This window comes from Anser brachyrhynchus (genome assembly GCF_964034855.1).
Source record: "Anser brachyrhynchus genome assembly, chromosome: 29".
In the NCBI taxonomy this organism is placed as follows: Eukaryota; Metazoa; Chordata; class Aves; order Anseriformes; family Anatidae; genus Anser; species Anser brachyrhynchus.
In genome coordinates this window covers 39638-54766 of record NC_137722.1, presented here as the reverse complement: position 1 = coordinate 54766, position 15129 = coordinate 39638, and the positions used below count along the sequence as shown (strand labels likewise).

The window sequence follows — 15129 nt, the reverse complement described above, 5'->3', positions numbered from 1 at the left end:
GAGGCTTCCTGATAGTTTTAGGGCCCTCTCATACTGTGGCACCTGCGCCCAGTGCTCAAGGTGAGGCCACAGCAGCGCAGGGCAGAGTCCCCCACACCTGGACACGTGCCAGGCCCTCACGGCACGGCCATGACGTGCTGAGCACAACCCAGGTTCCCACCATGTCGCTTCCCCAGCAGCAATCCTACGGAGAAGAGACTTCTAAAGCAGTGACGAGCAGACACCATGAATGTTCTCTGCAATTTATTGAGAATGGCAACATCCCAAGGACATATCACACACAGAAAGGAAAGGAGGGGGGCACAGTACATCTGGTTCCATGTCACAGCGGGCCTAGCACAGAAAAGCAAGCTTGGTTCTCTTTGCAAAGAGTCCACGCGGGTAGGAGGTGTCAGCAGGTACCATGGAGCAAGGGCAAGTGGAGCCCGAAGCCACAGCTCGAGAGAGCGCTCCTGCGTCTAGCAGGGGACAACGGGCACCTAAAGCTGCCCAGGTGCTTCGCCCCGGGACGATTTGTCCCTCTGGTTGCCTGCAGAGAGGCTGCTCGCTCCCCGGCTCTGCCAAAGGAGGAGTCCACTTGCCCCTGCCTGCCATGCCCCGCAGCACAAGTGAATGGAAGCAGCAGGATGTACTGCATGCAGAAGCACCCCGGGGATACGGCCATCTAGGAAGCAACCTGACGGAATAGGCACAGAGAGTGTTTTTATACACGTTTGCCACAAGGCAGCCAGAAATGTACAAGGCAGCAAGAAAGGCAGAGCATTTCCCTCCTTTAAATCAGCTCTCCGCACTGGGTATCCGCATGAGAGACTTTTCTTTGCTCAGTTATTCATCGCTGGGCATGGGGCTAGCGAGCAGCGTGGCACGGCCACGAGGCTCCCTTCCTGCGAAGGAGCCCGGAGGAGCAGCGGGTACGTGGTGGGCCAAGAGGGACACAGTTCGTTTCCTTGCGGGATACCGGAGTCGGATTTAAGGAGGCTGGGCTGCTGCCAGGAGAGGGGAGGAGAAGCTTCTTTTGTTTCTCGATCTGGCTTCAGGGCTCAGAACCTTACTCCTGAAGACTTGACGGAGGTGGTTGTGACACATCTCCGGACGGAGGAGGATCCCCCACCGGAGCTGAAGTTGCCACCTCCAGACATGCACATCCTTCCACTTCCAGAGGAGAAGCCTCCGCTGTACATTCCTCCTCCCATGCCACAGCTGCCTCCAGAGCTTCCACCTCCAAAGCCTCCTCCTACTCCACATACACCTCCTCCCATTCCTCCTCCCATGCCGCTGCCGCCGAAGCCTCCTCCCATGCCGCTGCCGCCAAAGCCTCCTCCCATGCCGCTGCCGCCAAAGCCTCCTCCCATGCCGCTGCCGCCGAAGCCTCCTCCCATGCCTCCTCGGCCTCCAGAGATGGTGGTCCTGCCTACTACAGCTGGAAGACAAGCACAGGTTATGCATGGGCCGTGGCAGGTTGCCTCTCCAAAATACACAGCCCACTGCTACTCCACAAGGAAACACCTGAGGATACTTACAGACATTCACGTTGGACATGCCGTCATTGCAAAGCCTGAAAAAGGAAAATAGTAAATTTTAGTAGCCTAACAAAAGAGACATCTTATATACTGAGAAGTTAATTTTCATTATGTAACCATAGGCGTAAGTGCTTTTTTATTTTTTGGCTGATTTTTTCCATTTCAACCCTATGGGGAACCCCAGTATCACTAAAATATTTGGGTAGGGAAGATAGTGATAATCCCTCCTTGCAATGAGGTTCTTCCAAACTTCAGGTTCATTATGAAATTTGCATGTGTTAGAATCAAAATGGTGTTTATATCACCAGGATTGTCAACTGACAATCCTGAGAACCCGAAATGTAATGCAGAGTACAAATAGACATATCTACCCATTTTAATCCGAAAAGCTGCTTTGAGCTTACACTGTGACATCAAATCTAATGGGGTCCAGCTCAGGTTGTAACATCCCCCTGGAATGGAGGTGGAATGTTTTACCTGTTCTCCTCTCCCTCCAGCAGCTTCCTGTACATGGCAATCTCCACATCCAGGGCAATCTTGATGTTCAGCAGCTCCTGGTACTCCTTCAACAGGCGAGCCAGCTCCTCCTTGTCTTTGCTCAGGGCACTTTCCAGCTCCTCCAGTTTCAACCTGGCATCCTTCAGAGCCATCTCACCCCGCTCCTCGGCCTCAGCAATAGCTGCCTGCAGCTGCTGGTTCTGATCAAGAAGAAGAGCAAATTCTCAGGTCATATTTTGTCACCTACATCTGCCCCCAAGCTCCAAGTGGAGAAAAAAAGGCAACACCATGAAGGCAACAGCAATAGTTGAAGAAAATGTTTTTGCCCCACACAATACAATTTGTGACCCAGACGGTATCCAGCGAGACACCAAACAACCCCTACCTGCTTCTTCACGTTCTCAATTTCAGCCCGCAGCCTCTGGATGTTCCTGGTCAGCTCCTGGATCTCGATCTTGGTGTTGCGCAGGCTGTCCCCGTGCATTCCAGCAGTGCTCTGCAGCTGTTCGTACTGATGGCAGGGAGACAAAGCAGCCCTTCAGTGAAACATTCCTGATGCCTAGACTAGATTGTCAACTTCCCTAGCTCACATGCTGCTAAGAGCACCCATCACAGTGGTCCCTAGAAGGCAGATGCCCAGCTCCATGTGAAAGATGGTTCTAAGACACAATTATCATTGTTTCCTACATTTCTGACTTTGGAGAAAGATCTTAGACAAACAAGTGTCCTTTGGTTTCTGTATAGCTACTCTGTCCTGGTAGTTTCCAGCTAATGGATGTTGTTTATTAAGACAATGTGCTAGAGTGAGATTCTGGACTTGTTGGAAAGAGGGAGCCAGATCCCTCGGCTGCAACACCCTTCCTTTTGAGACTTCTTCCAGCACTGTTAGCTTAAAGACATCTGTCACTTTGTCACAATTCATCTGTAAACTCAAACCACCACCCCAGCTCCTTCAAGTGCTTCCCAGCTCACCTGGCTCTGGTACCAAGCCTCAGCTTCAGCTCTGCTGCTCTGAGCGATCTGCTCGTACTGGCGCCTGACCTCCTCGATGATGCTGTCCAGGTCCAAGTGGCGGTTGTTGTCCATTGACACCACCACAGACAAGTCCCGGCTGATCGTCTGCATCTGAGCCAGCTCCTGCAACCAGCACAGGAGTCAGCCTCGGCGTGGCAGGAGAGGAGGGCAGCGCAGAGCAGCCGTTCCGGCAGCCCCAGTGATTCTCCCAGGCCCCACGGGCACCCCGCCTGCCCTCGGTGCCTGGACTCACCCCGCACCTCGCTGCAGCTCGGACAGGCTCTTACCTCCTCGTAGATGCACCTCAGGAAGTTGATCTCGTCGGTCAGAGCTCCCACCTTGGCTTCCAGCTCCACTTTGGTCATGTAGGCAGTGTCCACATCCTGCAGGAGAGATCACAGAGTGGTTTCATTTTCTCTTGGAAATCCTTCAGGACCACAGAAGTTGGTCAGTGCTGAAGGCAACAGCTGTGACAGTGCCGTTCAGCCATGCAAGAAAAAGTAAGAGGCTTCCAAGAGCCGCCCTCAGATCCTACAATCTCCGCTGGTTTTCTGATCCAAGAGGGAATCCCCTCAAAGCACAGACAAAGCCTGATATTTGAGCAATCATTTTGTAGTGCCTGTGACTCACCTTCTTGAGCACCACAAACTCATTCTCGGCTGCTGTGCGCCTGTTGATCTCTTCCTCATACCTATGGAGAGTAAAAATATAAGCTGAGTTTCCTGAATTTTCCTGCCTAAGGCAATGCTAAACAAAACAAACACATACACACACACACATACAAACAGAATAAATATTTAAATTGACCTAACTTTGTCCATAATTGCCATAAAAAGTGCACATGTAAAGAAAGATGATCTGTGAAATAAAGATTACCATCGCTGTCAGCTGCTTGAGCTGCTTTCTGTGTTACTCCGGCACTGCACTTACTTGGTTTTGTAATCCTCAACGTACTGCTGCATGTTCTGCAGCTCTGATTCCAGCTGCCCCCTCTGTGCCAGGATCGAGTCCAGCTGCCTTTTCAGGTTCTGGATGTAATTCTCAAAGAGGACATCCAGGTTCTTCCTCGGCCCTGAGGGCCCTTGCTGCTGTAGGAGCTCCCACTTGGTGGAGAGCACCTTGTTCTGTTGCTCCAGGAAGCGCACCTGAAAGCCAACACATGGAGCATCCACCGTCAGATGTGGAGCAGCAGCAGCAGACAGGGCACCCCGTCCACTTTGTGAAAAGGGCACCAGTTCTTCTTGGCATGATGACACGAGAGCTAGCTAACATTTTGTTTAAAAGCTCTGTTTTTGACTACATTGTGAGGTCAAGAAAGGGAGGAAAGTTCTAAGTCATATTCAAATCAAAGGAGCTTTTAAATGTAGCACTAGCTGCAATACTCTCCCACGGCAGGTACCCTACAAAGTTTAGATTTCTAGTCTAAACTAAAACCCTGGATACTTGGAAAAAAAAGAAAAAAGAAAAAAAAACTACATTGGTGAATATATAAACTGGAAGGTATTTGGAAAGGAAAAGGTGCAGAAGTGAAAATTTGTGCATGAAACCAGAAAATGTTTGGAGGCGTTTATCCTGTTTGCAGGAATAACCTATTAGCTGAACCTGGTGCAACAGGCTGGAGTAAAGCCCTGAAGATATAGCTTTGATCTCATGTGGAAGAGAGATTCTCATCTTTTCCCTAGCAGTACTTAAGAGCAAGGCTCTTCTCAAGTTTCTCAGCCTACTGATGCTTAGCTCAAAAAGGAGAAAATTTCTGCAGAACTTGACAGCTCCTCCAAAAGTTGACCCTTATTAGTCACAATCCCACCCTCTCACCTTGTCAATGAAGGAAGCAAACTGATTGTTAAGAGTCTTGATCTGCTCCTTCTCCTGGTTTTTGACTTGCTGGATCTGGGGGTCAATCTCAACATGGACTGGCTGCAGGAGACTTGAGTCGACCTGCACCGGCTGGATGCCAGGGCCGCCTCTGCCAGGGCCACCAAAGCCGTGCATGCCAAAGCCTGGGCCACCAAAGCCACCCATTCCTCCGCCACCCATTCCTCCACCATAACCACCCATGCCTCCACCAAAGCCGCCCATTCCTCCACCGCCCATTCCACCACCGCCCATTCCTCCACCACCCATTCCTCCAAAGCCACCCATTCCTCCTCCGTAGCTGCCTAGTCCTCCTCCATAGCCTCCACCGAAGCCACCCATTCTGCCTCCATAGCCTCCGCCACCGTAGCATCCTCCCATGGCAATCCTTCCGCTGCCACCCATGTTGTGGAGGCTCCTGCTGCCAAACCCTCCACAACGTCCACCACCTCCGTATCCCCTGGACATAGAGAATGAGCTGTAGCTGCTTCTGCTTCTGCCGCCACCTCCTCCAAAGCCACCACCGATGGCAGAGCAAGAGCTGTAGCCCCTTCTACTCCCTCCTCCAAAGCTTCTGCAGACAGACTGCCGAGACATGGCTGCTTCTTCCAAGTGGTGTCAAAGTCAAGAAGAGAAGAAAGATCAATGGGGTTGGGCTGCAAGGAGGTGAGTGCAAAGAGAAGGGAAGTAAGTCCCTCTGACTCGAGGGCAGCAGATGCTCTCTTTTATCTGTTTCTGGAGGTGGGCTGGGTTTGCATGGGCGTGAAGGAGGAGACAGTTACTGTCTTCATCAGCTTGGCGTGGTTTACAGATTTTCATCTTCAATTTGCCAAACATTGACCCTACCCAGAAACACGCCCTATAGTGCAGAAGAAAATTAAGAAAGATGCAACCATGTCTACCAAAGGGTAGCACTCAATGACTAAGAAGTCTTGTACTTCTGTGGCACGGTAACAGTCTCCCTATGTTAGACTAGTCTTTTTTTCACCTTTCATCCATTGTGGTTGTTTCTCTGCTTATGTTTATCTCTATTTTGATCTTCCACTCCAAAGCCCTATGGCAGGCAAGCACTGTGGCTCATGCCAAATTGTAGCATGGCTTACACAATTCCCAAAACACACCTATGTTACGCCCTTAGCCTTCTTTTTACATGGAAAATTGCATTTGGCTTAGAGAAGTAGTTTCTCAACCCAGAGCCAGGGCTCAGCAAATTGCATTTTGATGAGGCTTTGTATCTTTTCGATAAATGAAACCTTACCAGAGAAGAGATGCAGTGGCAATGGCTGGTGCTGGAAATTCTTTCATTTTTGGACCAAACTCATTGAACATGAGCCCCTGTGTCTTCATGCCAAGGTCTCTGCAACAGTGGCGAAGTGCCACGACCATCACAGATGGGAAATCCCTTGGGGATTTCCTGAGGGTTTCGGGAAGGGACTGACCATGAGAAGAGCCAGGGAACACATCAGGAGCTCAGCCACTGTAGTGCGGACAGGCGGGCGACCAGCCCTGAGAACAGGCAGAGAGAAGAAGGCATGCAAAGTCCTGCTGCCCACGTAACACACACCATAAACACTTAAATGCAATTAGCTAGGCAGAGGATGCTGAAGAGCTCAACTTGTTTGTAGAGGCATATAAAAATGGAGAACAGAGAGCACAAGGACTTTCACTTGAGGAAATGCATGCTTTTCAGCTACCTGGCTCACTTCTGCATTTATATGCAAATATATTTTTGGCAGACAGACACACTTGTAAGCTGTGTTGAGCCCTCCTTCAAGACCTCGAGTAGGTATCCATTTTTCACTTATTTGAAAGCAGTCACTGGGTTTTAGAAAGTTAGATGTTTATCAGAATGCTCTGGTTCTGGTATCGTTACTGAGAAGGAATCAGCTTACAAGCTAAACTTGTCATAATAAGACTGTGAACCATCATGCATTCATCCTGTTGTCCTGCAGAAACCTGGCTTCCAAATAACACCTACTGCCCGTATTTAAAAATTCTTACTGAGCAGCTCATCTTCTTTATTAGTTTTCAGCAATCCCTGACAGCAGGAGAACAAGAGCGCCACATTTTTAAGGCTGCCTAGGCACTATTGAAGCCCAAACCTCTTTATGGTTATTTAGGCATCTAACTGTGCCGTCTGACGAGACTCTCAGAAGTTCCCATAGGACACAGGCAATTAAGTGCTTCCTGAAAATCCACACGAGCAACTCCTGGTATCTTCAGAAGTTTAAATACCTCCAAAAATATCACCCAGGCTCCTATTTCCAAAAGCGCCTCAGGCACCCAGGCAGCACTTAATGTGCAGTTAAACTGGCAGCACCACCGAAACGCACGACCGTGCCCCAGGGGCTGCTCATCCCACCCCAGCACCAGCACCGCATTCACGGGCAGGGGTCAGGGAAAGGAGCCAGCTGAAAAATACAGAGCCAGAACCCCGTGAGACCGTGGGGGCGATGGGGCTTTGGTGGCTGTGCCCCGTGGTGCACGCAGACCCTAGTGTGTGTCCTGGGGATGTCCTGTGTGGCTCACTGGTCTCTCTCCAAATTTTGGGACAAAAAAATTGGACAAATAGCAGGTGAGACCTGGCAGTACTGACTCGGGCAGTGAGTGCACTTCACTTTTGATTTATCTGCCGTCCCGCCACCGTCTGCCACACCGCAGGGTTCAGGCGGGTGCTGTGGGCTTGGGGCGTCGCAGTGCAGGCAACCCTGTGCGCATGCACACACATCTAGCAAGTGACTTATTTCTTCCCTCGCCCCCCTCCGGATTACCAAATCCACAGTTGCGTGGCTTTCTTTCTTTCCTGTAGGCAGGACGACGGGCTCAGGAGGTTTCACATTCCCAGCCGCGCTCGGCAGGAGATGCGCTAAGTCAGCACAATGCTCCCGTCCCAAGTGCACGTGTTTAGATAACGCGTTCATTGAGTCACTGCCGTGTCTGCAGCCAAGTTTGGGAAATCAGGCAGGGATTTGGGGCTCAGCAGCATCATACGTCCAAACGCAACGGGCAGCCTGGGCCCTCATGGCCTCCAACCACGTCCTCCCTGCTGGAGGACAACGAAGGGGCAGGAATGAGGGAGACGCCTGGGGCAAAAGGCTCAGCGGGGAGCTGCCAGAGCGCACTGAGCTTGGGAGATGCCGTCAGCTCAGACCAGAAGTTCTGGAGGAGAAGCTAAGCAGAGCGTTAATTCCCATGCTTCCGATAAAGCACTTGACATCTAGGCATCTTCACTGTGCAAGCGTGCTCTAGAAGGGACTTTCAACATGGAGGGCAATCACAATGAAATTAAACAAAACTTCTTTCGGGTCAGGTGAAGTTCTCAGTGCTCCAACAAAAGGCAGAAACTCTGTCACATCTCAGTCCAGCCCTGGAGAATCCTCCCTTAATTGCTGCTGCAATCGGAGGAACAAAAGAAAAGTGCTTTTTGGTGTTTGTTTTAAGTAAAGCCTTTGTGCACATCCAGCAGCCATTTGTTTCTGCGTGGGGCAGCCCTCCCATCAGGAGGCATGGGCTGGAGGCGCTCACACAGCACAGCTAGCTTTGGTTGACTCCGAGGGAAGTCGCTGTCTTCATTCAGTGCCATCTCGGGTCCCTTTACAACTTACCAATGCATTTACCTTTGCCCAAAGCATGTCCCCGGCCAAGCAGTTACATGCCTCGGCTGGCAGAGTTGTGACACGCCGCAGCCGCTGCTGCGCCAGTGCTCCAGCACCTGCAAGCAGGGAGCGGAGCACGGGCTGAGCTGAAAGTGACTCACTCACAGCCCCGAGCAAGGCTGCGGTTGACCAGGGACGTGACTCAAGGTCTCCTGAGCAAGAGGTGAAGCCACACTGGGAGTTTTCGGCTCTAAGTTTACAGCTCCCCAGAAATACTTTACTTCTGTGCAGGGGTATTGCCTGAGAGGGGGCTGAGCACTCGCGCCTGCCATGTTTCCAAGGCCCCTGTGGCAGACACCTCAAAAGCAGCCACAGATGACTAGGGTGGGCTGAAAGGCCAGAGCATGGTGGGCACCGGAGGCTGGGCACAGCGTTGTGCCAAAGCCCGGCTCCAGCCCTGCTGGCGCATGAGCGGAGTGGAGAGGGAGCACCACGAGGCGCCCACCGACGGCACGGGGAAGGACAGGGGCTCCAAACACCGGCTGGATGCCAGCCCCAGGGCCTGATCTGCTCTGCTCGAACGGGGCTGATTGCCTCTGGTGCCCCGAGGAGGGGAGGGTGACAGCGCCGAGCTGCAGGCTGGCCCCAGAGCTGGCTCCAACCCGGCTGCCTCTGCGGGGCCTTCCAGTGCCACCTGCAAAGGGCAAGGGAAAGCCAGGCAATGCTTCCAGATCTCCGCAAAGAGGAGTCCTGTTAGGACACGAAACTCCCCGGTCAGAACAGAAAACCACACAAGTTTACTGCCTCTAGTGTTTATTAGGGTATGGCACATGCCAAAGGAGAAAGGCTTAAGCAAACAAGCGCCAACATTCCCACGATTGCAACAAAAAGGGAAAGCCCAAATGAAACCGAACATTTTACAATTGCTTCTGAAGGACACTGGTGAAACTGCCGGTACCTTGGTTAGGAAAACAAAACTGCAGCAGGCGAGGACGTCTCTTTGGCTGGGACCAGCTGGGAAATTCTTGGTCTAGGGCTCGAGCCTGGGCTGGTGATCAGCGCAGGCTGCAGCTGTGCCACGTCGGGGTGCAGGACAGGACCCTGAGGGACACCAAGCCCTCCTGCGGGTTTTGCAGGTGCTAGATCTTGGAGCCTTTCCTGGGACCATGCAGCCTCAGCATCACCACTGCTGTAGCTTTTCGGGGGGGGGGGGGGGGGGGGTGCTTTCAAATGGCAGCCCCTGGCCCCACAGTCAGCAGCCCAGCAGCATCCCAAGGCGAGGACCGGGGAAGTGAGACCGCCTCGAGCCCACTGCTGAGCTTGTCAGCAGTCCCAGCTGGTGCACGTAGCTGAGCATCACTTTCCCATGCAGTTTCTGAAGGAGGACGGGGTCTGGTCCAAACGGGGGGATGGCCCGTGCCTCTGCGGCAGAGGGGTGGCAGTGGTCATGGTGGGGTTTGCTGCCTTTCTCCTTTGGGTGCTGGGGAGGGGGGTTAGCTCGCTCTCCTAGACCCGCCGGCACCCAGACATGGAGCTGCTGTTTTTCTTCAGGATGCTGCCAGACCCCACCACGACGGAGTTGGACCCTGCCCCTCCAGAGCAGAACCCTGCCCCTCCGGAGCCAAATCCTCCCCCGGCACCAAATCCGCCCCCTCCTAAGCTGTAGCAGAAGCTAGCACCGCCTGTGTTACAGCTGCCTCTCCCACTTCCAGCACCGAATCCCATTCCTCCTCCTCCTCCTCCTCCTCCGAGGTAGACTCCGCTGCCGCCGTATCCGCCTCCTACAGAGCTGCTGCCGCCCACCACGGCTGCAGAGACAAGCAGGAGGCGTGGGGTTACCTCCAACGGGGCCGAAAGCACTGGAGCACGCCCCACGGCCCCCCGTGCTCCATCGGAGCAGGGAGTGGTACTTACAGATGCTCACGGAGCTCTGGCACTCTCCAGACATCCTGCAAGGAAAAGAGATGGATATCAGCGCCACGCAGCCAGGCTCGGTCCGTCAGGGTCCGTAGGAGCGTAGTGCACTGCAGCACTGCTCATATTTTAGCAGAGGGGATGCAGAGTGCTGCGTCCTCCCCATGGACCCAGCAGGATGCAGTCGAGCTCGGTTGGACCTGCACCCACCTGCACTCCTCGCCCTCCAGCAGCTTCCTGTAGGTCGCGATCTCGATGTCCAGGGCCAGCTTGACGTTCATCAGCTCCTGGTACTCGCGCAGCTGCTGGGCCAGGTCTGCCTTGGCTTTCTTCAGGGCCGCCTCCAGCTCGGTCAGCTTGGCTTTGGCATCCTTGATGGCCAGCTCCCCACGCTGCTCGGCGTCCGCGATGGAGCTCTGCACAGTTTCGCACTGCGGGGCAGAGCCAAGGATGCGAGGACTGGGGCAGGAGGCACGCAGCACCCGTGGTCCCTGGGCACACTGCGCTCCGTGCCCGCACCTCCTGGGCTCAGCTGCTCCAAACACAGCAGCCTCTGACCAGAGTGTGGGGTGTAGCGGAGCTCTGAAGGAACTTACCAGGATCCATTACCAGTTACCCAGTTACCAGTTACCGGCTACCAGTTACCCATTTCCCCAAAATGCAAGCCTTACCTGCTTCTTCACGCTCTCAATCTCAGCCCGTATCCTCTGGATCATGCGGTTGAGCTCAGATATCTCAGCCTTTGTGTCTTTCAGGCTGTCTCCGTGCTTTCCTGCTGTGACCTGCAGCTCTTCGTACTGGTACAGAAGCCAGAGGAGCATGTGAAGTGCAGCACGACCGGGCTCTCCACACCGCCCCATGGCAGACCCTGCTCAGGCTGATTCCACAGCTCCCAGCACGGCCCCAGCCTCCCCAGTCCCACCAGCTTTCCCAGTCCCACCAGCCCCAGCCCCGTGTGGAGCCCGCACCTTGCTCTGGTACCAGGTCTCGGCCTCCACCCGGCTTCTGTTGGCGATCTCCTCGTACTGTGCCTTGACCTCCGCGATGATGCTGTCCAGGTCCAGGCTGCGGTTGTTGTCCATGGACAGGACCACGGAGGTGTCGGACACAGTCTTCTGCATCTGGGACAGCTCCTGCAACCCGCACCAGCACCAGGTTCAGCCCCGCCATGACCTTCTTCGGGTGCTGCGGCCCCTCTCTGCCCCGCCGTGCCCCTGGGACCCCTTACCGCTTCGTAGAGGCTCCTCATGAAGTTGACCTCGTCCGCCAGGGAGTCCAGCTTCGCCTGAAGCTCCACCTTGGTCATGTAGACGGCATCCACGTCCTGCAGCAGAAAGGGGGGGTGGAAGCTTTCTGCCCCAGGCAGCCGAGCCCCAGCCCCTGGTTGTACGCACATCTCAGGGCCCCACTCTGTGCTAACGCAGACACCAACCCGCACGGGTGGGCTGAGACAGCCTCCGAGCACACGGGGCATTGCATTAAATTTAAACATAACAAAGTGCTCAGAAAATGCCGACAAAGGCAATAATTTGGTTATTGTGCTGCAGGTTTGGCCAGCAGCAGCAGCTCTCAGCTTCCTCATCCTTTGCCCCTAAGGTTCTCCAGGCTTCAACTCCCCTTTTCTTAATGAGGCACAAGCTCAATTAAAATCTGCCCTCGCCTTTGCAAGTGCTTTATCCTCCTGCTGTAAGCAGCCCAGCACTTTACCTTCTTCAGGAGCACGAAGTCGTTCTCTGCAGTTGTCCTTTTGTTGATTTCCTCCTCGTACCTGTTGATTATGAGGGAGATCGAATCTCTCTGCTTGCTTTGGCTCTGCCTCCGCTGCTGGCAGCCAAAGGCCGTTGGCCTCAGAGCAACACGCAGCAAAATTCATCCTGCGGGGGAAGGCAGCAGCGGTGCGGCCTCCCCGTGAGCTACCCCGGGCACCCCATTGCCTCCTGTCCCACGCCCTGCTGGTCCCTGCAGCACCTCCAGGACCCTGCAGGACCTCCCAGACCCCCCAGCCTCCAGCCAGGGCTGAATCTGGCCCCTTGCTCAGTGGGCAATTGCTGCAGAGCACAGAGAGCATCTCCAAAACGCAGCCAGTTTCTGGCCCTCAGCTTCAGCAGAGGAGGGATCTGGGTGCTCCTGGAGAGCCCCCAGCTTCCTTTCCCCCAGGTTTTTGCAAGTCTTTCAGCACAGACATTTCTCCAGGCTTCATTCTTGCTTTTCCAACCAGAGAAATTAATCCCGTAAATAATACTGGGAAAATAATCCTTCCCTCCACTTCATATTTCCGAAGGAAGATCTAACTAAGGAGTCCATGAGGAAATCCATGAGGAAATCACGCTGCAATTTAGCAACTGGTCTAATTGGTTCATTAAATCATAATGTCACAGATTCTTAAGTGGGGAAGACAAACAGCAGAAGATCCTGCCTCGGTGACAGCTGCAGCTCAGACAATACGCACCAAGACACACCTTGAAAAATTGGCCCCTGCTGTCAAAACTCACAGCTGGTGGCAACTTCCTCATAGCATTTTACATTATTTAATCACCAAAACAAGTGGAACATAGTTCATTCCTGTGGTTGCTTGAATTTTCTGTCTGTTCAAAGGTAGTTTTCATTTTGATTTTTTTTGCCACTACGCAAAAAAAAAAAAAAAAAAGAGGAATGGCAAAAGTCTGGAGTTTTGACCAGCTCTGCACGCAGCCTTGTGCAGCTGGTGGAAAATAATCAGACCTGTGAGAAAGCAGCCCCAGCTTGGACACAGCCACAAGCGAATCCAGGACGTGAACCCGTTCAGCCCGAGCTTTGCCAAAAAGAAAACCCAGGAGGTGCCACCACGCCCGCACTGCCAGCAACGTACTTGGTCTTGAACTCCTCCACCATGTCCTGGAAGCTCTTCAGCTCCAGCTCCAGCTGGTGCTTTTCGCTCGAGAGCCCATCCAGCTGCTGGCGCAGCCCGCTGATGTAGGCTTCGAAGTAGGGGTCGAGGCTCCGGCCGCCCGTGCTCGGGCTCTGCTCCTGCAGGAGCTTCCACTTGGTCTCCAGGACCTTGTTCTGCTGCTCCAGGAACCGCACCTAACCGAGCACAGGGGTGGGGGGAAGAAGGTCAGACCATTCCCAAAAGCACCTTTCTATTCATTTTTTGTTCCCATCACCTGCATATAATGAGTTCAGCCCTTCCACATGTTCTCTCCTCCTCAAAGTGCTCCCAGCCTGCCCAGGGTCCCATAGGCAATGGGAAAACCCATCCCAGCAGCTCTGGGCTGAGCGGGCACTGGCGGATGGCCTCTCCTCTCCCATCTCACAGAGAAACCCAATGTCCCCTGCCCCTTGCAGAAGTCACTTCTCCAGCCCGCCTGGAGAGCCCATTTCTCCAGGCTCTCTGGTGGCCATGTAGCCACCCCGTGGCCATCACAAGGGGCACGGGGAGGTGCCCCAACCACATCTGGGCCCAGCCCGGTGCCGCGCTCACCTTGTCGATGAAGGAGGCAAACTTGTTGTTGAGGGTCTTCAGCTCCTCCCGCTCCTGCGTTCGCACCTTCTGGATCTCGGGGTCGATTTCCAGGTTGAGGGGGGCCAGCAGGCTCTGGTTGATGGTCACCTCCCTGATGCCGCCCGGAGGGCAGGCGGGGAAGCCTTGCCCCCCCATCCCGCCGTCAAACCCTCCGCCAAAGCCACCAAAACCACCACCGAGGCCTCCGCCGAAGCCGATCCCGGCCCCACCGCCAAAGCCGCCACCAAATCCTGCCCCAGCACCAAGACCATAACCAAAGCCTCCTTGGCCTCCTGCCCCAAAGCCTCTGCAGGCTCCAGCTCCACCAAATCCTCCCAGAGAGGTGCTTTTGCTCCCTCCCAGGCTATAGAGGCTTCTGCTGCTGAAGCCGCCGGCGTTGCCGGCAGAGCCCCGGCATCCTCCTCGGGCCACCGAGCTGAAGGAGACTTTGTTCCTCCCTCCTCCCAGGCAAGCAGAGCTGGAGCTGAAGCCCTTGTTGAGGCCACACGACTGGCGAGACATAGCAGCGGGTTGAGAGCGAAGGTGCTGAGAGAGGAGAACTGCGTCCGGAGGGCTGCGAAGCACAAGAAGGTCTGTCCTGCCGCACCGTGCCTCGATTCCCCTTTTTATGCGCTGAGGGAGTTGGCTGGGTGTCAGGGGAGTGGAGAAGTTGGGTTTTACTCTATTAATCGTTTTAGGTGTGCTTGGAACCATGCCTTCCCCTCTCCTCTCTGCCATCACCGTGACCTGCCTCAAAACACTCCCTAGATAGCTAAGAAAATAAAACAAAGCTATTGTTGGTGTTGGAAACGCATCCCCCATTCAAATTCCCTTAGCTGGAGCTGTCAACTCATCACGGGCCTTTCTATAGCTCTCATGGCAGTGACAAAGCACTACAAATTATTTGACATGTTACACCCTCAAGGGGGACCCTTGCTTTAGCTAAATCATTCATTCTGAGCTTCATGGCAGGTGCTAGGTTCACTGAATTCCAACAAAAACCTGGTTTCCCAATCACAGCCCCAGATGCACTCCAGTTCAACTTTCTGCTCGGGGACCTTTGTCTTGGTTTGTCCAAAACTGTTTCACAACGAGGGAGGGAGCCTGGGGAGCGTTAGTCCTTGGCAGAGTTACCAAACGAGCCTGGTGTCAGTACAGAAGACCTTTTAGGAGGCTTTAAAGGCATGTCACATCACCCCGAGTGCGGTGAATTGAGCCTGGAGGGACACGAGGGGTCCGCAGAGCAGCTCTG

General features: G+C 53.9%; 1 protein-coding gene across 1 annotated transcript; it reads right to left on the bottom strand.

Moving 5' to 3' along the window:
• Positions 1-226: 226 nt before the first annotated feature.
• LOC308183954 (uncharacterized protein) lies at positions 227-14414 on the bottom strand. Its single transcript, XM_080570562.1, has 18 exons — positions 13857-14414; positions 13245-13459; positions 12104-12164; positions 11625-11720; positions 11365-11529; positions 11068-11193; positions 10607-10827; positions 10397-10431; positions 9995-10290; positions 4848-5504; positions 3963-4177; positions 3663-3723; positions 3320-3415; positions 2991-3155; positions 2404-2529; positions 1998-2218; positions 1521-1555; positions 227-1420 (listed from the first exon to the last, which is right to left on the bottom strand). The coding sequence occupies exons 1-18, from the start codon at positions 14397-14399 to the stop codon at positions 1041-1043; spliced, it is 3714 nt and encodes a 1237-aa protein (XP_080426688.1). The 5' UTR covers positions 14400-14414; the 3' UTR covers positions 227-1040.
• Positions 14415-15129: the final 715 nt, after the last annotated feature.